The 23273-nt window shown below is 40.5% G+C and overlaps 1 protein-coding gene across 2 annotated transcripts in view; it reads right to left on the bottom strand.

Moving 5' to 3' along the window:
• The window catches only part of LOC149310684 (polypeptide N-acetylgalactosaminyltransferase 14-like), a 332296-nt gene that overhangs the window by 5800 nt on the left and 303223 nt on the right, over window positions 1-23273 (bottom strand). For both annotated transcript variants that reach the window (XM_089529534.1, XM_089529535.1), the window contains 5 exons: window positions 23131-23234; window positions 18746-18872; window positions 14150-14242; window positions 11900-11983; window positions 11233-11377 (listed from right to left, as the gene is read on the bottom strand). In XM_089529534.1, coding sequence (XP_089385660.1) covers window positions 11233-11377; window positions 11900-11983; window positions 14150-14242; window positions 18746-18872; window positions 23131-23234 — 553 coding nt within the window. The remainder of the gene's footprint in view (window positions 1-11232; window positions 11378-11899; window positions 11984-14149; window positions 14243-18745; window positions 18873-23130; window positions 23235-23273) is intronic.

Genomic DNA, 23273 nt, shown 5'->3' with positions numbered 1-23273 from the left:
CATTTTCATCTCAGCCTAGGTTGCAGAGCTGTCATCTGAGTAGTGTACCAGATAACCAGCTCTCTGTTTATTTGTTGTGCTACTACAACATACTGAAATAGTCCAGTACTTTAAAAATGGCTTTATTAAAGACATAGTTTATTCCAGTGAATATCCTGCCCCATCCAAATGCACAGAATTTAAAGCTGATTTGAATTGTCCAAATTAGATATGTGAATTGTGCACAGGGAATGTGAAAGGGATTTGTTTTTTTTTTTAAGCTTCTGGAATCCCAAGTGGATAGACAGGTTTCTTGACTGGTCTCCACCAAAGCAACAGTGAAAGAGAGAGAGAGATCAAGGGTGAGACAAGGGCATGGTGGAAGAAGCTGCTTTCTTCCACTTCATTAGTAAATGACATCCATGTTCTGTAGATTTCCATATTTCTATCTGGGGTGCCATCTGGTTTCCATCTGATTAAATGGAAGAGAAGGAGAGGGCTGCGTTGTTGCCACTGAAGAGAGCCGTTAGAAAGACAGCCAAAGATGAGTCTTTAAATTTATTTTTCGAATTCATTATGATGTTGAGAAGCAGTGACAGGTGTCACCTTGAATGATGTTAAAGCCTTGAAAAATAGTCCCTGGCCCCCGGACAGCTTTAATGTAGCTTGGTTTTCTGTAGAAAACAGTTAGCATATGAAGCGACTTGCCATTTGAAGGATGAACCCTTCCTGACCTCTGTTGTTTTTTCTCAGTGGCCTTTCACTCTACATATGGAGTTTGAACACTTACCATTAAGGATCTAATTTCTCTCCTGACAAGGTGCAAGTGTGTTTGTGATATCAGTACTTGATTCTTTCCAAAAGGGTTTCTCAGAACTGCCACTGTGCCTCTGGTGGTAGGTTAAAAACAAGGGTAAAAGATCCAAAACCCACCTGCAATAATGCTTGTTTGGCCTTAGTTTTGCAAAGGGAAGGAGGAGACATTTGGCTGAAACTACTATATATGCACTGGCAAAGTGTGAGCTAAAACTATCCAAGGCCCAATACAGACCACCCCTTTGGGGCAGCCTGCACCCGCCCCTTTTCACTCCAGGTTGGGGGCAGGGCAGCCTCACTGGCAGCCCTGCGGCCCCAATCCAGAGTTTTTCTGGACCACGGAGAAGCCGCTTCTCCATGGTGCAGAAAAGGAGTGTCCTTCGGGCTTCACGCCCCTGGACACCCCAGGAGCCAGAGCCATGGGAGAAAGGGCCGCCTGGCTCCTTTCTCCCTGGCATCGTTCCCGCAGCAGTTTGGTGGCTGCAGGAATGAGGCATGCACCCAGAAGGAGCTCTGTTTTGGAGCTCCTTCTTCCACCACAGCCAGGCCTCTGTAAGCAGTCTGAGGCGGTGCAAAGACATCAAGCACACACCATGCCATTTGGATGCAGCACGTGCATGACGTTATCATGGTGGCCCCCATGTGGACAGGAGACCACGATGATTACAGTGCCACCATGTAGTAGGGTTGTGGAGCGTGCGGTCGCTCCACCCCCGGGCAACCCTACTATGTGTCCACAGTGTGGAACAAGCCCAAGATACTGAAACTATTTTGCAGATAGGGCTCAGTACATTACATTGTTTCTTTAATTACTGGAATAAAAACTATGTTGGGTGCATTGTTTTCCCACCAGATGTCTTTATGAGGGTGGTGGGACAAGGAGAAGGGCCCCCACAGAGGCTTTCAAAATATGGGCAGATTTATATGGGAGAATACAGGCCTTCAGACCTGAGCAATATAGATCCAGCATCTAGGTGATTTTGTTTTTGCAAGATCAGGACCATAATAGTGCATCAGCTAAGCAGGAAGCTCATGGTTCATCTAGTGACAAAGTATTTTGAAAGGCAGAAAGTGGAACCAGACCCCCCCCCCCCAAAAAAAAAAAAAAATAAGGAGGAGGAACACAGATTATAGCCCTGCTGTCTGTTTCTTTTCTTTTCTTTTTTCAGGAGAGTGACAGCCTGTGTCTCAGCAAAGACTCATTTCTGTCCAGCTTTTCTCACCACTGATGCTTCTGCTGCTACTGAGATGTGCTCAAGTGTATCCAGGCCTAAGAGGCTTCTGATTTCTTTTCTAAAGCTTGTCAGGTTTCTAGAAACTGCTAATGATTAATGGGTTTATTAAATGAATCCCAGAGTCAGAAATCTATTCCAAGAAGGTTACTGCAATGTTTAATATCAACTGATGTTCTGTTCTAACAGAAAGCCAATGCACCCGCCAACCAGTGACATCTTCATTAGACAAAACCAGGGCAAAATTATGATCAATTATTTACCCTTAAATGCATTTCTCTGGTGAAGTGCTAAATCAATCAATTCCTTTAGCAAATGAGACATAAATAAGACCAGATAATGCCAGGCTTCTGACTTGAAGCAAAACTGCGGAGGCAAACACAGGAGCAGAAACAGCAGGGTTTTTGACCCACTCCCTTGCATGCTAACTTCTTTAGTGGGGGGAAAAGATGACTATGGGTGAACGTGACAGATTTTAATAAAATTATGCATCATATAGGAAGATTTTTCTTACCTCTCATTCAGAGATGCAGGTGTGGGGGGCAGACACACTACTTAATGCACAGAATTTGCTGGTATGAGATGCAATGATTGCAGAATTTGGATGTTACTTGGTAGGGCTGACTACAGTAGACCTATTGAATCAATTGGAGTTATAGCAGTATTGACTTTCTATTCATCAGTGGATCAATTCTAGTTGGGTCTAGCAATTGGATTTACATTTTGGGACTACAACTCCCAACATCTTCCAGCCAGTGTGGCAACTGGTTGATGGATTATGGGAGCAGTAGTCCAAAAAGACTTCCAAGTTCCATTTATGGAAGGTAGTTCAATTAATACTATTTGTCATGATGTCAATATGGAACCACCACATCTATATTATTTTTGCCTTTCTGCCAATATAGAACAAAAACGGCTTGCAATATAAGTGAAACCACAACAACTAAATCAATATGTACTGCAAAAGTTTAAAAAGCATTAAACAACCAATCCATGTTTGAAATTACTGCTTTAACTGTTATAAAACTGGATTCTAGGGTCATTTTTTCTATTTCTTTTAGGAGTTTTTTTAAGTGTATTTTAGTGTGTGCTTTTAAATGTAACTTTTTATTGTTTTAACTGTTTTTATTCATTTATTGCCTCATGAGCCCTTGGGAGCTGGGAGGTGATACATAAATATGAGGAAAAGTTGAAGAAGGTGGGCTTTTTCAGCTTGGTGATAAGAAGACTGAGCAGTAACATGATTTCAATTAAAACCTAAATTAAAACAACTGCAACACATTCAGAATGCATCAATAGAAATATAGTGTCTATATCAAGAGAAGTAATCTCTATGATTCTATGATTTGACACATATAACACTTTTCTGCCCCAAGCAGGTAAAGGCTAAAGACCTGTTTAAATAAAAAGGTCTTTCCTGCTGTCCAAAAAGAGCAGAGAGGGAACCATTTAAGCCTCCCTTGGGAGGTTGGTCTAGATGGAAATGTGCTCCCATATAGAGCAGGGGTAAGCAACTGTGGGAGACGAGGGAACCACATAAGACCTGCAGGACCGTGGAGACCATAGCCTACCCTCACCCCCTCAAAACATGCCCCCAAATACATCCTATAGGGAAACTAGGGATTTCTTGTAAAATGGGGAGATAGGTTTTAAGTCTAGGTCAGGAGAAGCCTTTTTTGTTCACGTCCATGAAAAACATGGCAAAAACATGCCCCCACACCATGTAATGGGCTTTTGAGTGTATTGTGTGGCAAAAAAATCTTCTGAGGGGACACAAAAATGACCCTGGGGGCAGCATGCAATGCCCAAGATAACAACAGCAATAGCAGCTTCATTTATATACTGCTTCATAAAACACTGAGGAGGCTCTAAATGGTTTACAGCTGTCAGCTAATGCTTGCATTTTGCCCACCCATGATAGATATGCCGTGGGTTTGGTGCTGAACTGGACATTGTTCAGACAGTTCGCACCAAAATGAGGGATTGAGCCTGTGCCGTTTGGACTGCTCACTGGAAGGACAGGTGGGGGACCTTTTATTTGTCCATGTAGACAATCTCCACATGGGGACAATAGGCATCACAAAACCTGAATGGCTGTATGCAAGAATTAAGCTCTTCAGAGAATAAGAAGCAGAGAATATCAGCCTTGCTCAGTGACAGTCTTTTCATATCATAGAATTATTGAGTTAAAAGGCGCCTCGTGGGCCATCAAGTTCAGCATTGCCTTTGGTTTTCTACACTGCTTTCGGTTTTCATATGCAGAAAGAAGAATATGTTGTTGTAAATCTGTAATGCCTTATTTTCTAATTTTCTCTTGAAATTACCTTCTTTCTCTTTTATCTTCTACATCCTGCAAAATGGAAGGAAATCAAGGAGGTCACTGCAGGAAAAAGGGGACAGAAATGTCCTCCTTTCAAGTATAATATAATTAAAATATTTTTTTTCAGGGTAAATATAATGTAGTGGCACTTTCCCCCAAATCCTTCCCATCTATGTTTAGTATACAGCATTTCCCCATCTCTTTTACTGATTTGTCTCTGTGTTTATAACATATATTTACTGGCCACTAGTTATTTTTCAGATTAGAGCACAGAAAATTAAGAAAGTAAAGTCCTTATAAATGTAATCAATCAGAAGGAACTACTCTGAAAGTAGTTATTTGTGTACTGAATCCTTGAATAGCTAAGGTTTACTGGAACCTCTGTTTATCTACACACTTTTTTTTTTTGAAGTTAAATATATGGGGAAAGTATACTGACCTTCATGCCCATGGATATATGAAAGAATTGTTCACACTCAGAGCTGGTATAATTTGAAAAATGAAAGATGTCATGCTTTGACTGGGATAACAGCTATAGCCCTGAGTATTTGCCATAGATAAAGTATGGGAAATTTCCATATTGTCACTTTAAAAATGATAATTTTGGCTTGTAAAGAAGGAGAGCACACCTTTTCCTCCTTTTTTGTTGCAGTTAAAGTGGCATCTGATTGTTAATCTAACTCAGAGAATACACTCTGATTGACACTGCATATTTTCCCCTTTAGTGATTGAGAGGGGAGGAGGGAATGAGGTCAGGCTCATTAAGCTCCTTCTACTTTAATAGGCAATTTAATATAGAATGAATACAGAGTACGAACTTAAACATATCACTGCAATTCAGTTCATTTTTTTTCTGAGCAAGAGAAAAGCATAAATAGGTTTGAAAGATGAGAGGAAATTATAATTCTCATTTTCCTCCTCTCTGGTCCTTGAAGAAGGGTTGCATGCCATAGTAGGTTGCATTCTGAGTACAGATGGATGCCAGGCTCAGTTCATTTCAGAGATATATTCAGAGAGAGAGAGATTCAGTTCAGCTCAGGAAATATATACGTTTTGGCTACATGTTTTGTTCTAATCTAAGGTTGGGACCTGATTGTTCCATTAGACTTGCTTAATTCCCACTGTACAGGTCATGCATTTTTTTCTTCTCTGCAGAAAAGCAGTATCCAAAATAAGTTTGCGAAAGCGCTCCTACCACTTTCAGAAGGTTAACCAAGCAGGTCTAATTTCTCTGAGTGTGTGTGTGAGATCCGAAATGTTCCTGACTGGCAGCATCCCTAAATGTAAACATTTGCACTATGGCAACTGTTGACTTTAGGTTCCCGTTGCACAATCACTCTATATTCTATTACACTCTGATTACATGATAACTCTGTAACTATGCGTAAATAGCTGTGACTTTAATATGCCACCAGTGCATTGCAGTGAGCGGACTCAAAACTGCAAGAGTCCATGCTAAAATAAACAAGTTTTAAAGTACTGGTAGATTCTGTCTCTCATCCACCTCCTTTTTATGCTGAAAATGATGAACATGGCTATTGCTTGGAAAACTGTTGCAGAAATGTTTGTCTAGTCATCCAGTCCAGTGCAGATGCTGAAGCTGATATTCATGTTAAGGAAACACTGACTAGGATCTCCTCCTTACATACAGTTAATTTCATCTAGCTGAATGGGTGTTTGACTTGGGTCTTGTCTAGTGCAATGCTTCTCAGGCTGATGTGAGGGACTAGCAGTTATTATTTTTTTCTCAGTGTGCCAGGACACAGCACTGCATTTGTGCCTTTTGGGTACACTTGCTTCTTTTCTTCCTAGAAACTTGCTAGGGATCAGCAGCCAACAGCTCAGTGACTGGCACTGGTCCAGGGACCATCACTTTGTGGGGCACTGGTCTAGTGGAAGCCCAGGTATTGGACTGAACTATGTCCACTGGCTCCAATGTTAGTGTGGGAGGGAACCCAATATTTAACTCAAAATTTTAGCATGATAAAAGTGACCCCCATGAAAAGACCTATAGGTTTAAAGTCATAGCCCTAGACAATACTGCTACACCATGTGGAGGAGCCTTCCATACAGCACAATTTTAATCACATGAATATCAATATGAAAATCATCTCATTTTGATCTGTCCACTTCAAACAGAAAAACAAAATGCAACACTGCAAAGAATGCACCATCTCAAAGTACAGCTGGGGATGTGATTCTGTGAATATTCTTCAATACTGGCTGCCCAAAGAAAACAGAAATTTGAGAAACAAAGAGATGCAGCCTTCTTAGGGCATGGGATTTTGGACATGGAAAAGCATTCAGAGTTTGGAGCCTCTGATCTACATTCTGAAATACTTCACAGAAGGACTTATAATCAATGCCTTTATAAAATGATGTAAATACCTTTGACTTTGGCAATAAACAGTAGACTGGGCAAAAACCATCTCCGAACCCCATCTATTGGAAGCTATATTGAATCACATAGACTGGGCTCTACAGGCTTAACAGTTATTCCAGCTAAGACATCAGAAGGGCTGCCAGATCCAGAAAAACCCATAGGAGTGAAGACAAACAACCACTCAAAGGAAAGGTATTTTTACCATATATCAAAGGAGTCACAGATAGAATAGGGAAACTGATAAGGAAATGCAACCTCCAAATAATCTACAAACCAACCAAGAAAATCCAGCAAATGCTGCACTCAGCGAAGGAAAGGAGAGATCCTCTTAAGGCTGCAGGAGTTTACTACATACCGTGTAGTTTTAAACAAGTCTACATAGGGACCACCAAATGCAGCATCCAAACATGAATCAAGAAACAAGAGAGACACTGCAGTCTGGGTCAGCCAGAAAAATCAGCTGTAGCAGAACATGTTATAAACCATCCTGGGCATAAAATGCTATTTGAAAACACTGATATTCTGGACCATGCCAACAACGATCAGGTCAGAATGCACAGGGGAGCCACTAAAATCCACAAACACCTGGACAACTTCAACAGTAACGAAGAAACCCTTAAACAAAGAGCCCATACAGACAAGCCAAAATAAAGCTGCTTCGGGTCACTTTGGAGGTATGCTATTTAAATGACACATGCATCTTAAGAGGCCAGAAGCTGCGCCAAAGCCACGCTCCAGTCCTTAGGACTGGAGTGTGGCTTTGGCGCAGCTTCTGGCCTCTTAAGATGCATGTGTCATTTAAATAGCATACCTCCAAAGTGACCCGAAGCAGCTTTATTTTGGCCTGTCTGTACAGGCAGAAAGTTTGGCTACTAGGCCTGAAAAACACTAAAATTAAGACCCAGCCCATGTAAATGAAAACCACCTAGAGTCAGGGGGATTTCCCAGCAGACAATGGATCATTATTTAAATAGACACCCTGAGGCCTTGCCATTCAACAACAGACCAACACAGAGATTAATATGTAAATCACTCTGTCTCAACCAAGGGTCACACATATATACCCCACTCAATCCCGTGCCAGCATTCTCTGAATAAGCCAGCCACAGACACTGGTGAAACATCATGAATAAATTCTACCATAACATGGCCACATAGCCCAAAACACCCACAAAAAATTAATGAATAGATTGTTAACTATTGGACCTCAATTCAGTTTGGTCCTCTGTTCTGGGATTTCAAATATATCCATATGACATGGATTTGAGGATATAATATAACCATTAATGTAATTAGGGTCATTATAGTAATGTTAAAATGCTCTTTTGGGGTATATGAATATGAAAAGTTCAATTGTTCTCATTATCATAACAGAGATTCCTAAATAGCTCAGACATCTATAATGCCCCTCTCCTTCAGAAAACACATGCTGATACTTTTGCAGATCACTTTTAAATAAAAACTGAGTTCTCAGCTTCTTTAGTGGACAGTGTATTCACTTGAGAAATATGCATCATGTCACACCATAAACATCATGGAGTTCATCTTTGTACATGAACTTCCTGTTCTATGAGATCTTCCTTGCACTGAAAAGGTTTTGTTTCAGAAGTGAGATCTAATTTTGCTTAAGTAAGCCTTTCTTTCTTTCTTTTGTAGGAATAGGTATGGAAGATGGGATATTCGTGAATTATATATGTTTTATTTCACTTTTTTACTGAATAAAAAGTTTCAATATATTTGTGGATTTTGGATGTTAATAATGTACAGGCATGTAACCTAAGTGAGACATTTTAAAAGGCCATTAGAGTGCATAGGTTTCTTTATGACATACACGTTTGCTCCCATTATTCTTTCTTAACATATTTAATTTCATTTATAAGGGCCAGGGTCAAGTGGGGAGGCAGTGGAGGGAAGTAGAGGGGATGGCAGGGGCATCTCTCCAGCCACCCTTCAACAACACTGAAAACATGTGACATGAGGACAATGAGACATTCACCAGCAGGAAAAGCGGATGGCCAAGGCAATATCACCAGAGCCACTATAATCGCAAGTGTGGAACTAAAAGGGAAAGGACATGAGGGAAGAAACAACAAGAGCCTTGGATAAAGGAGGGAAGGATACAGTAGACAAACAAATGGGTACTTGAAGAGCTGAAGCCTGAAATACCCATAGAAGCCTAGATAGTCAAACTGAGGCTGTTGGACTTTGGCTACATCATGAGAAGGCACAACTCATTGGGAAAGAGAATAATGCTAGGAAAGGTAGAAGGCAGTAGTAATAGAAAGAGAGGAAGACCACATCCCAGATGGCAAGACTCAACTAGGGAGGTCATGGGCCTGAATCTACAAGACCTAAGCAGAGGAATGGAGGACAGAGGGGCTTGGAGATGTCTCATTCACATTGTTGCCATGAGTCAACGTCAAATCAAGGGCAGTTAATAACAAATCTATTAAGTGTCAGAATACCAGAAAGAGGAAGCAACTTGTGTATTTTTCTCCCTTCCCTTCCCTTCCCCCACCCTTTCTTTTCTTTTCTTATCTTTTCTTCTTTTTTAAAAAAGGTTCCAATGGTGTAGTTTTTCTAACATCTACGTGAACATGCGTAAGTCTGTAAAGTCAACTACTAAGGGAATCCAAGTCTTTTCTACACTCTTTTCTACAAGTCTTTTCTACTGTTGAGCTTTCTAAACTCAACATTTATACGCAATCTCTTTTTCCTGGAAAGGGGACATACAATTTTGGTGACACCCTCTATGTTATAAAGCTGTATTCTGCATTAAAGGTGGTGGCTGTGAGTACTGTTAAAAAAAATAAAAATCTGTACCTTCACTATGTCAAGCTCAACTCTCTCCAACCAATAAGTGAAGGGATGGGATAATTTTTAGACTCAAGAGACCAGAGTGAAGAATCAGTCTTGACAATATTTAAAATGAACATATTCGCCCATTACACTACCTGTTGTCAGATGTGCTGTTACATCTTTTGGACTGAAAAGATCTCCCCATATGAGCCTACCTAGGTTTTGAGATCATTGGGGGAAGCCTTTCTTTCAGCACCACCACCATCACAGGCACAAGGCAGGGCCTTCTTGGTAGTTGCTCCTATATTGCTCCTATACTCTCACAGGAGGCTCCCTCTCTGCTCTCCTTCTGCCAGTAGACAAACTCTTTTTATTTAGAGAAACTTTTAGCCCTTATCTAGTTGTTACAGAAAGTTTTTTAATTGGGCGTTGTGTACTTTTTCTCATCAATTATGTTTGAAGTGCTGATTAATTAGTTTTAATTCAGTTTAATTATTTTTAATATGACAGTTTATGTAGTTGTACATGTAATTGTTCTTTTTTATTATTTTGATTTTAGCTGTATTCTGTTTTACTCTTCGTTGCAAGCCACTCTTCTCAGTCCATTTTTTGCTTTCAATTTGCAGGTGTACTGTGTTTCATCTGTTTTGTATTCATTATTATAATTTTCATTTTGGATGGGTTCATTCTATTTTATTTGAAGTGCCTTTCAATAGAAAGGTAATAAAAAGATAAAATAAACTAAAATAAATAAAAAATTCAACTTTACTTATTTAGCATACTTAGTGATTCTTTCAAGTCCCCTTCTCAGCCTTAGTTTTACTGCTGTCTACAAAACAGTCTTGTCCCACAGTGTTCATACTTCCACATAATAAAGAAAATTTAACAGCCATGACAATGTCTTATGGAATGCTATTATTTCTGTGATTCAGAAATAATGCAGTTTGATGCTGCTTTAACTACCATGGCTCAATGCTATTGAATCCTGGAATCTGTAGTTTCTTGTGGGAACCAGAGCACTCTGACAAAGAAGGCTAAATATCTCACAAAACTACAAATCCCAGAATTCATAGTATTGAGCCATGGCAGTTAAAAAGGTATCAAACTGCATTATTTCTGCATTGCAAATTAGATCTTAGAAAGGCTTCTCTCAGCCAGAGAACATTAGTCTTTCAGTCCCATCACCTTTGCAGGTACGGCTAGTAGGAACACAAGTGGGGCCTTCACAGTGGCTGCCCCTACAGTTTGGAGCTACCCCCTAGGGAGTGTAGAATACTCCTCTCTTTGTTACTCCTCCATCAGCAGGTGGAGACTTTTTATTCAGACAGCCTTTTAGAAATTAAGGCTTTTAAGGAAAAGGCTATAACAGGATGCTGCATTGCTGTATATTGTACTGTTTAAGAGTGTTTTTAAACAATAGTATATATTTTAAATTGTTTTAGTATAGTTAATAGTTTAATTCTGCTTTATTGTTAACTTTTTGTATGTTTTAAATTATAATGATTTTTAATTTGTAAGACACCTTGTTCCAATCTTGTGGGAAAGGCAGGACATAAATAAAGATGGTGATGCAGCTGCAGATGAAAATAGTGCTTTACCAAACTACAAATCCCAGGTTTCTGCAGGATTCAGACATGGTAGTTAAAGTGGAATATAACACTATAATTGTATAGTATGCAAGAGCCCCCAGACTGTTAAATTACCTGTGCTGCTGATGCTGGACCTTTGCTTGTGATACAGGGGTTTAAGATCACAACTGGAAAATCTTGTCCTTCCGACTTCTGGGTCTCCAAGCATCTTTGCCTCTGCCGTATCATCCCTGTCTGGTAAAGTGATTCCTCAGGAATTCTAAGCAGACAGATTAATGATTAGAGTTATCATTCTTCACCTGTAGTAAGCAGCTATCCATGGGAGTCATATACACAGCAGGAGAGCCAATGTGATATGATGGACAGAGTGTTAGTCTATTGCTATACTGGATTCTGCTTCCCATTTATTCATGAAGCTCCCTGGCTGATCTTGGAGTGCTTCGTATTTCTTTCCCTAACTTGCCTCAGAATGTTATTATAGATATAAATGTGTGAGGGCACATGCATGCCCTGAACAACTTGGAGGAAGGGCAGGATAAAAAGGTAATTATGCTGGAGAGAACAATTTTTCAAAATGTGGTGACTGGTATTTTTACCCAAGAAAGGAGAATGTTACCATGTAAAGATTTAGAAGGAAGGTCATCTCTTGAAAAACTCATTGTTCTGGAAGGGAGAGGGGAAAATAGGAAACTCCTATTAACCAAGGAAAAGGGAGAAAGGAAAGTATGAGGAGTTCTCCTGGTACTACAAGCAGTGCATATTAATGAAAAACTACTAATACCTGAGTTCCGGATAGACGTTTTCCAGATACCACTTGAAGGTGTGACATTTTAATGACTTTCTCAGTTCTACTCTGCTCTGGATGCTGTCAAAAAGGAAAAAAATCATTATACAAAAGATAATTAGGACACTGCATCTTTTTGCAATTTGAAATAGGCCTGACAAAGGCAAAATTCTACTGTAACTTGTAACTTTGCAAAGTTGAAAATCTCAGCCTTTTTCCACACACCCCATTTCTCTCACTGGGATAACATATTTGGAGAACAAAAGGTCAAACTTTCATTTGGATCAGAATGATGGGGACAGGGAGTGAGTTCTTCCACCCCATGATGTAGTTCCCCCATCACCCGGCACGAATGGAAGCTGCTGTCCTGGGGCCTGTAGAGTAAAGACTTCGGAAAAGGGATGATTTTCATGGGGATTACAGTAGGAGAAAAAACAAAGTGCTACAGCATTGCTATATGACATTTCAAACCTAGATATGTTAATTTCAATCACAATATAGTTTGTGTCTGATGTGGCCCTTAATCCCTCTAAAGTTCCAGTGGACGTTTTTTCACCAGTCTGGAACTGGTACAGTATGCTTACGATCAAGACGACAAATGCCTTCTCCTCCAGAGGCTGTAGGAATGGAACTCCCATCATCTTTCACTCCAGGCTATGCTGGCTGAGGATGATGGCAGATGCAATTGAACAATATCTGGAGGGCTACACATTGCTGGTTTATGGATTTATTGCTTTGCAGTTGCAACTTTGAAAATGGGAAATATGCCACTTCTCCACTTTTCTACGGCTTCTTTGGTTGAATGAAATCTTCATGCGTATGAGTCCTAATCCAGTTGAGTTGTGTGTATCTCAACCTGGATAAGAAATCATGGCCATATTGGTGCACATATGGTTCCTAGACCAATCTAGCAACTAAGGACAACATAAAGAAAATCACAAAGGACTGCTAGGAAGAAAAGAGATGGGCTTGAAACTAGATTTAGATCTAAATTCGCTCCCTCCAAACAGATGACTGGTGCTCTTTCTGAATCTTCTATCAGGGAGATACGTGCACATCCAGCTGGTCTGGAACAATAAAACTTTATAATGCATTCTTATAGATGGTATAAAAGAGCACATCCAGCATACCAAAAATGTTCATGTACTATGGGGGCTGGAAGTGGTACAAGTGACAAAACATAAGAGTTTGGACTAAAAAGTTAGTTTTGGATTATTTTATTTACTTTATTTATTTCATTTCTATGCCATTCTATGCTACAACTCCCAGGCTGCATCCACACTGCAGAAATAATCCAGTTTGACACCACTTTGACTCCCATTGTTCATTGCTATGGAATTCTGGGAACTGTAGTTTGTTGTAGCACCAGAATTCTTTGATAGAGGAATCTAAATGCTCACAAAAGTGTAATTCCCATAGTTCTATAGCACTGAGCCATGATAGTTAATGTGGTGTGAAACTGGATTATTTCGGCAGTGTGGCTGGAGCCCCAGAAACCCAAGCCACATCAGCTGTCTAACATCTAACATTCCTGGTATCTGCAAAACATAATGCTGACCTACACTTTTGCATTACCTGAGGTGTTCACAACATTATGAAAACAACTCCCTCCCCTTAAAAGAAGAAGCCAGATGATAAAGTGAAAGAAGCAATGGAAGAAGGAAGGGAAGGATAAAAATGGCAGGTAGAAGCGGAATACATTATCTCAGACTTGCTATGGCAAGGTTATGACATAACTGTTTTCCGCTGGGGCAAATATGAAAATAAGGATTTAGATTGCCTGGCTTTTTCTGTAACCCTTATTTGTTTCTTTGCCCTGGGGCAGCGTTTATTCATACTGCTGGCTCATTAGTAAGGATAGCAGATTCTACTTTTCTTGGCCCCAATAGGACAGCTATTAAAAGAAAAAACAACCTTGGATTTGATCTGGCACACTTTCCAGAGAGAGAGATAAGAGGAGGACATTAGCGGTTTGGTTTTCATCAGCAAACAAACCAGTCTTTCTGATGAGATAAGCCAAAGTGTTTTTATGTAAGATATATATATCCATATCCAAGACTTTTATATCCATATATTTGCAGCATCTGTTTACTATTAACATCTAATTAACTGTTCCCACAGCAACAAAATGCAAGCATTCCAACAGCTGGACGATGCTCCTATAAAAATGTAATGAGGTTCCACTATATCGAACGATTGAGTCTCTTGCTTTGTGTTTTTCCTTCACCGCCAGAGGGGGACACTTACTCTCCATATGGCCTCCCTTGAGCTGCAGGCCGGGCAGCGTAATAGTACTGCTTATATTCATCCATCCATACTTCAGCTGTGCGCTTGGTGTTTCTAAAGAGAGACATTAAAAAATGAGGGTGAAACCCAAAAAGCACGCATGAAAGAGTTTTAATTGGATGCCTCAGATAAAAGCCTGTAGGGATGAGAGAAGAGGGAGAAGCCTTCTCCTCCCATCCTCCCTGCAGGCATTTTCCCCTGTGGCACCTAGGTGGTGAAAAGCAAAGAAAAGTTACTGAATTGATGAGCTGATTTTCCCCCATCAAGAGATAACTTATTTCAGGGAGGCAAGCAAAACAGTTTGCATTCACTTTCAGGTTTTTCAGGGCTGTTTCACACATAGTGGCTGGCATCCTGTTAGGAACATATGCACCCAAAGTTTTCCTCAAACGTATGTATGTACCTTTTGGGGTGCTAAAGGGGCTGGTATGTCTTTCCTCCTTCTACAGCATCATTTCCTGACTCAGTCTTCATGCCCATTCCCTGATCTGTGTGAAACAGGCAGGACTGCAGAAGAGTGTCCTTTTAGTCAAGACGTGCAAATCCAGGCTACATGAACCTGCACACATGTAGAGATCATTTGCTCCCCTTTTGACTGGATGAATGATGAAATAAACCAGAAGTAGTTGTAACTGGTGCCCTTTCCATTTCTGATGTGGTGAATCCACTTTAGGTTTTAGTCTAAACTCAACGGAAATGTCCAAGGTGCTGAACCATGTCACAAAAATAGTTTCTGAACCTTGGATTGCTCCTACAAACTCTGGATTAAAAGCACATGGAGATTCGCTGTCCTTCCATCATGCGAGCTACCAATTGCTATGGGCCAGAAGCCACACATCATTGCTTCCAGATATGTATCAACAAGGAACTTGGTAATTAGTTGTCACATGGTTGTTTAAAACTGGAGTATGAATCCTGGTTTGGAACAAAAGGATGAGAAAAACAGCAACAAAGAGGCTACAAGTGAATGAGCACATGCATATCCAACATTTCAGTACTCAAATCAGGTATATGTGTGCATCTACAAATGTAGTGTGTGACAGAGAAAGTATATTTTGGGGGGAAAACATCTCATATGGGTTCACCGATCTGAAAGCCAGGATTGGTGCAGTTCTACTTGTTTAGTCTTTCTTGCTTAGGAGGCAGTTTGTGCAAAGGGCTGCTGCTCAGGTGGAGATGGGATAAAAGGGCATTTCTGTTTTGGCTGCCAGTGAGCTCTAGTCTGAAGTGTTACTATTAGTATACTAAACTCTAAAGAACTCAAGACCACATAACCTAGAAGTGATCCTCCTAGCATTTAAGATTATTTGAGGAAATGTGGTGCCTTGAAATAAAGTGATCTGTACACATGACAACATATTACAGGGCTTCTTAGTAGTGGCACCTTGATTTTGACATTCACTTTTGTCAGAAGATCCAGCTGCCTGTTAATAAGCTATTTACTAGTATGAGCTTTGTGAGAATAAGCAGTGTTTGATTTGACTTTCACTGCTCTTGTTTGTACTGATCTTTATATTTACAGAATGTATGTATGTATGAACATAACATTTGTTCCAGAGCTTAGAAATGTCACGTTTTGGACTGCAAGCCCCAGAATCCCCCAGCCAACATGGACACTGGTCAGACTGGCAGAATGGTTTTTTGAGTTTACAGTTCAAAATAACGTATATCTTCAACTTCTGATTTGATTCCAGATCCAGACTGACTGCCAAACAATGTGTGGAAGAACTGTGCAAATCCTTCCACTTTGGGTTAAAGAAGGAATCTTTTTCAGTTTTGATGGAACAGAGTACATGCAATAGATTATCATCTTTGGGCTCAAGCAACATGGCTTTCTTGGCTGAGAAACTTCCATGTCAAGCAATATCTAGCACTGATGATAGCTGCAGGAAATGTCATCATAGGGATGGATGTATTGCACAGAACTCTGCCCATAACCAACAGAAGACGAACATGATTTGCATGTATAACATTGGTGATGCTATCTGTGGCTGCATTCACACTGCAGAAATAAACCAAGTTGACACTGCTTTAATCGCCATGGGCCAATGCTATGGAATTGTTGGATTTATAGTTTTATGAAATATTTAGCCTTCTCCGTCAGAGAGCTCTGATACCCCCAACAAACTACAAATCCCAGAATTCCATAGCACTGAGCTGTAGCAATTAAAATGATGTCAACTTGAATTATTTCTGCAGTGTGGATACAGCCTATGTTTCAGGGACAAAAGGAAACAATGTTTGCCTTTGGCCTTGTTGCTCCTTTTCAGAACACATAATACTAGGCACAATAATAATAATAATAATAATAATAATAATAATAATAATAAAGAGTTCCAGAGCTGAGGGGCCAAAACTGAAAATGCCCTCCGAGATGAACTAAATCGAGCATCTGGAACTCTCAAAAGATGTTTCCCACCCGACCTGAGAGTGCGGGGCGGACTGTATGGGGAGAGGCGGTCCTCCAAGTACCCTGGGCCCAAGCCATTTAGGGCTTTATAGGTAATAACCAACACCTTGTATTCAGCCCGGAAGCGAATAGGCAGCCAATGGAGATCTTTCAATACTGGTGTTATATGGCTGGCCCTGGAACATCCAGTAACCAGCCTAGCAGCCATATTCTGCACTAATTGAAGCTTCTGAGTTTGGTACAAGGGTTGCCCCATGTAAAGCGCATTACAGAAATCTAACCGAGAGGTTACCAGAGCATGTACCACGGTTTCAAGGTCCCCCCAACCCAGGAAGGGACACAGCTGGCGTATCAGCCGAAGCTGATAACAAGTGCTCCTGACCGCCGCATCCACCTGAGATGTTAGGTGGAGTGACGAGTCCAGAAGCACCCCCAGACTGTGAGCAGAGTCCTTCACGGGGAGCGTGACCCCATTCAGGACAGGTGGAAAGATTTCCTTACCCAGGCCAGGGGAGCCTATCACCAGTACTTCCGTTTTCTCTGGATTCAAGCTGAGTCTGTTTTCCCTCATCCAGCCCATTACCGACTCCAAGCAGGCATTTAGAGGAGAGATGCCATCCCTAGTCACTGCATCAGTCGGAGACACAGAGAAGACTATTTGGGTGTCATCGGCACCCAAATTGAACAATGTTTCAACTCAATGTAAGGAAGAAACATGAGAAACCTACAATGAAACTACACTAAAAACAGGTGTAACATGTGACAGTCAGGGCATGTGTCGGTTGGTGAGGAGAGTGGATTGATTGGAGAAAGTTGATTGTTGCATATCAGACAATGAATGTTGCTGAGAGTCAAATGAGAGTTTGCAAATACCTTGTATATATTGCAACAAGAAATAAAAGAGCCTCCAAGAACTTTGGAAGAATCCAACTTTGTGAATCATTCAAGGTTTGTCAGTGCAATATTGCCAAATACTGCAAACCGAGCTCGTGCTTCTGCTGTTAATAGCTATTGCTGAGAACAATTACCTCAGACACAGTACTGAAAGCTGACATCTCTGGTGGGCCTAGGTTTTTATTTTTGTTACTGCATGTCAGCAGGACATAGAAGAGCGCCAACACAGTGGGACTCCGCATTGGAGTTTGCACATGCCAAACTGCAAATATAATTTTGTAAGTTGTTTTGTCCCATCATAGTTTTCCCTGGCTTGTCCTGTGTGTTCAGTTTTCCATAATATTAAACTGGTCAGCTGTAAAAAGAAAGTGCTACCTTGTACTTGTCATGCTCTGTCTCCAGAACCCTGGGATAGAGACTGAGTCTGAGAATGAAGGGTTTGATATAGAGCCCAGAGGACATGCCAGGTCTACCATCACAAAAGGAGTGGCTCCAGCAGCCACAGGAGCAGAGGCTTCAGCAGCCACAGGAGCAGAGTTCCCAGCAGTCACCACCCTCAGCAGAAGAGCCATACATACCTACCCGCACAAAGAGACATCAGGACAGAGAAAGATGTAAATACTTGCAGTGCTTATATAGGAAGTACGCTGCAATTAGGGAGCACCTGTGAGACCTAGGCTGGACTTCTGACTACTCTTCTGGAAACCCCTTTGGACTACCTGCCTGCAGGGAGGACTGACCTGTAAACAACTTGGACCAGACTGGCCTACCTCTGTTTCTCAGCTGATGTTTTGGTGAGCTCGGACATACTTTCTCTCTCCTTAAAATCTCTGGGACGTTGAGCTTTCTGGTTTGCTTTCCAAGAGCAAAACAGGACAGAGCTACTGAGATTTCATTTAAAAAGAATTCTACTAGACGTGCATTGCAACATCTATATGCCCTTCTATGTCTGCATGGCATGGTGATAGCCTGTGCTTATTTGGGAAGGTAACATTGCCCTCCTTCCTTTCCTAGTCTTCTTAATCTGTCTTCCAGATCTTTCATTGTTTCTTTCTCTACCATCTCCTTTAAATTCTTCTTAGTATTCTTAATATACTCCTCTTACACCTTCACAAACAGATAGTGAATACCCATGTTTTAACCCTCCATGGTTATGAGCTTGTGATATGAATATTAAGCAATAGATGTTGAGTATATGGTCTTTCAAATAATTTCTTTAGGATTCATATGGAGAAAAATTGAGTAAGGCCTACTTGATATAGGTGTTGGCATTTCCCTCTGGGAAGATGTAGGGGTGTTTCTTCCGGAAGACATGGCCCACCCGACTGCAAGGGATGATTTCTAAGCTTCCACCACACATCCACACTCGGAAGGAGATTTCTGTAAGACAGAATAAGCTTCAGTCTTTCAAAGGTCTTACAGCAGTTTAGATGCTGCCTTTAGCCATTGCAGGTTGCAGCCCCCTGTGTACCACCAAGGTTTGCTCCAGAAATATTTCAACTGTTTTTAGCTTTTAATTGCTTTCACGACTGAGATTATTGCACTTTCTTCTCAATTTTATTCCTGTAATGCACTTTAAAGACTTTTTGTACATTTTTTTAAAATCCTTGTTAGAGCTTAAAGGCAGTCCATAAATATTTCAGTCAATCAATCAGTTCCCAAAGCAACATATTAAAAATAAGAATGGTGCCTTTCCCTCTCAAACATTTGCAAATCTGATCATTTTCTACCTCAGAGAGTTTAAGGTGTTAGTCTTTAAAATTTTATGAGATTTAATAATTTGAAAGTGATGAATAATTCCTATTCTGCAAGTTGATGTACTGGGCCAGTGAGATAAAAGATGGGACAGAAATTTATTACTAAATTGATAAAAGGCGTTGATGTTTTTTATCCAAGTTCAGCTGAGGCAGTAAAGGTTTGGAGAGGCACCTATTTGAGCTTTAGTTTTGAATATGTATTGTATTCACTCAAGTTGAGTTAACTGACTCAGAACAATAACCAAACTAGGGGCATCCTTTACTCAAAAGACCCTTCAAAACTGGGGCAGTCTGCCAGTCTGCTTTCTTTAATGCATTTCATACAGTCATCCTACCATATTTGCAGCTTTGATATTTGTGGATTTGATTATTCACGGATTTGATTAATATGTTCTCTCTAGGAATATCTAGGTCCTCCAGCGCAACTCAATGGTCAACTTTAACTAAAAGATGCACTGAAAGACCCAGAGATTCCTAGAGAGAATACTATACTAGCATTTGTAGCTCCTCCAGTGCAGTTCTATGGTCAGTGTCTGTCAGATGTTGACCACAGAGTTGCTCTGGAGGACCTAGAGATTGATAGAGAGGTATCCTCTCAGGTAAAAACATGGTGTTTTTGTTATTTGCGGTTTTTCTATATTCATGGGGGTCTTCTGCCCCTAACCCTAGCAAATATGGAGGGACAACTTTACATCCCATTTGACATTCTCCCATTGGAAATCTCTTAGTAACACTGTAGCTAATGGAACCAACCTAGTCTATATGCAGATCCTTTTCACATATATCACAAGTTATATTGAAGGGGACATTTCACTATCCCCTTACACTTGTAATTATTTGTTCAGTGCACAATCTACAGCCAGTGGGGTGCTGTTGGTAGCTTGCTGAGGAGCCACCAACTCTGATGTTGACTCCATCTTTGGATTTCTTCAAACTCTAGATAGGTTTCTGTTGGTAGGATGGAAATAGTCACATAGGCCCTAGAACCATCCACACTGTTCTCATCATGTAATAGGTAAATCAGATTAATCACTAAACTACTACCATATACTGTAGGTTGTTTGAAGATTTTCCTCAGTCCACATTTTAAAAGTGAAGCATCCTAATTTGTCCTTTTCAGACTACAAAATGGTCCACAAAGCAATCTTCACATTTTCCTGAATGTTTCAATTATGTTCCCCATTGCAATATATATATTTAATATATTGCAATGGGGAACATAATTGAAACATTCAATTTGATTTAATATATGCTTTATGATACAATGAATACAAAAAGACATGTGAAAAAGATAGTTTTTTTAAAAAGTGAATTAATGAGTAAACAGGACAGTACTGACTTACAAATCTGCACATGTGAAGTTAAAATTGATCAGAAATAGAATGATTTTTCATCTGTACTACCATGTACGTATGGAGTCGATTGCTGTACAGATGTTCCTAGTTCGTAGTTAACACAGAAAAAATATAGTAAAAATATTCATATTTCCCAATATCACAGAAACAAAGCCACCTGTTTCTACCCAGGCACCAGACCATCAAGAGGAAAGTAAAAACTGGACTTTGCAAAGAAGGCTCTATTGTGAATGATGCTCAAAATCTTCACATAATTCTGTGCATTGCCCTGCCAAATAGAAGACTGTCTGAGAACACTTTGAAGATGTCCTGTCTTTGAAGGTACAGTATGTCCATTGAGGGAAGGGGCCCTGAAATGGCCCATTCACAGGTCATGCCATGACAACAGACTGAACAGGCACTAGGAAAGTAATTATTGTCCTGTTTCATTGTTGCATGTGAGAATGAATAATTTCCACAGTTTTCTCCTCACCAAAACAGAACTACTCTTGGTGAAGGAGGGCTCATACCCACCCAAAATTCAGGGTTCCCTTTTTCTTTTCCACTAAATCCCAGTTCCATCCTCCATATGCTCCTGAATGCAGCCCAGTACTGTAGGCTTAGCCTCTCTCTTCTCTTGGGCTCTGCTACTGAGCCAGAACTACCAGTCATAAGCATTACCAATTCAGTTTTACACTTTTGTAATGTATTCTCCCAATATACTTAACTGCAGGTTTTAGTTTCAGGAGGAGATGAAGTTTCAGTGGGCAAGGCATGTTCAGTGAGAAGAAGCAGGGCCAAACATTTGATAATACTACTGTGCATGCTAAGAAGGAAAATACATACATATGCGTGTCATGACAAAAGGCTCCAAGGAGGTGGGGGGAACAACAGTGACAGCAAACGGAGGGGATTACTGCAAAGCGGCAGCATCTGTTTCTATGGATCACTGACAAAGCTGCTGCATCTGTGAAGAGGCAGGATTATTTTTCCTTGCTAGCCACACTCCCTGGAGGTGTTGAAGTATTAAAGCCAGCTTAAGATCTGTCTCCCTGACATCCCAGTGCCTCCTTTGCTCTTTCAAGACTGCTAGCTTCTTCTGATCTGTGGCAAAGTCACAGCCACAAACAATAGCACAATAACTGTCCATACTTTCAGGCATAAACAAGAAGAGATAACGTCACGACTTTCACCTCCCCTGAGGCAGGCCTGGAACTGCCCAGAGGCAGAGTCAACTGGCATCAAGCACCAGACCTGAATTGCAGAGAGATATCATTTTGAACTACAATATCCAGAATCCTCAGGGATTCGGAAGTTGTAGTTCAAAATGTAACTTTCCCATTTTTTCTTTGTGTTATCCAGGATACATCAAGGTCAGTTGTAATCAACACAAGATCTGGAATCATGGGATGATACCTTTAGTTGTATCTGTATTAACCTCTGTAAAGTGCTATGGGTCACAGGCAGGAAATAATAATAATAATAATAATAATAATAATAATAATAATAATATCACCTTCTAATTCCTCTGCTCTTACACAAATCTTGAGTTTCAAAACCCATGGCCATGCTCTATGGAAGATTTGGGGAACTCAAATCAAATAAATAAATTTTCCAAGCTCAGGATATGACACATATGCTTTCAAATGGCATAATCTATTCCAAAGATACCTTAAAATCACCTAAAACTGGTCCAGGTGCTTGTTGATGGAAGACCTTCCAGAGCTGGTTCAACCAGGAGGTATAAACCCAATGTAGCAAGAGACAGGTGGATGGTCTGTGTCACTCTTGGAAGACCATGCACACAGTGTCACCTACAGTGACCTGCTGGTGTCTAAATTTATTGCATTTAAAACTACTTTAATGACTTGGGCATTTAAGCATTCCCTGTGGATAGCAAACAGTTAAAAAAAAACCAGAAAATATTTTCACATAGCAGAAGACGAAGCACAACAGATGTTAAAACTCCACCCTTGTAACAGACTCCCTCGTGACTGTCATAAAATCGTCCCCCAGAAGCAGAGCCAATTCTCTCTCTATCTGGTGACATGTTAGTAAAGTACGCAGCACTAATTAGTGATGTCCCATAGGAAATCTCTACCAGACCTTTAGAATTAACTCTGATACGGCCCATTTCTTTCTTTCAGAATGCCTCTAGTGTCTGGTGTTGTGGCAGATCTGTGCACATGCCATTGTCTTTACACAGAGATTGACTCCCCTCCCTTTTCTCTCTCTTTCTCTCTTGTTTTTTTGCAAAAAGATGAGCTTGCCTGCCTCTTTTTGTCTTGATAGGTAGTGGGAAGTTGATGATGGTGTCAAGACATAGGATGATGTAATATTTGTCTACATAATAGGAAAGAAAGGTAGAAAGGGCAAAATAAACTTTCTGATTATTGATGGTGCCTGAAAGCGTTCTTGTTTGCTTAGATTCCTGGCAAATAGTAAGTAGGTTTTTTTGAGTGATGGGTTTCTCAAACTAGAGAATGCCATCTCCCCAGCTCTCAAATCTTTCCCTTTCCCTATGACTCTCAAGTGACAATGACTCACCAAAGTTCTCACCACCCCAGATGTCCATAGCTGCATCATATTTTCCAAGATGGTTGAACCATGCCTTGTCAATTACAAAAAGTCCTCCTGCAATAATAGGAGTCCTGTATGGTTGGGAAAGAAAGAAGGGAGAAATCCTCACT

The sequence above is a fragment of the Sceloporus occidentalis genome, unplaced genomic scaffold, assembly GCF_023333645.1.
Source record: "Sceloporus occidentalis isolate IW3139 unplaced genomic scaffold, rSceOcc1.0.p SCAF_6, whole genome shotgun sequence".
Lineage (NCBI taxonomy): Eukaryota > Metazoa > Chordata > Lepidosauria > Squamata > Phrynosomatidae > Sceloporus > Sceloporus occidentalis.
Note: the sequence above shows the minus strand (reverse complement) of the source record. Positions and strands in the feature narration are given on the sequence as shown.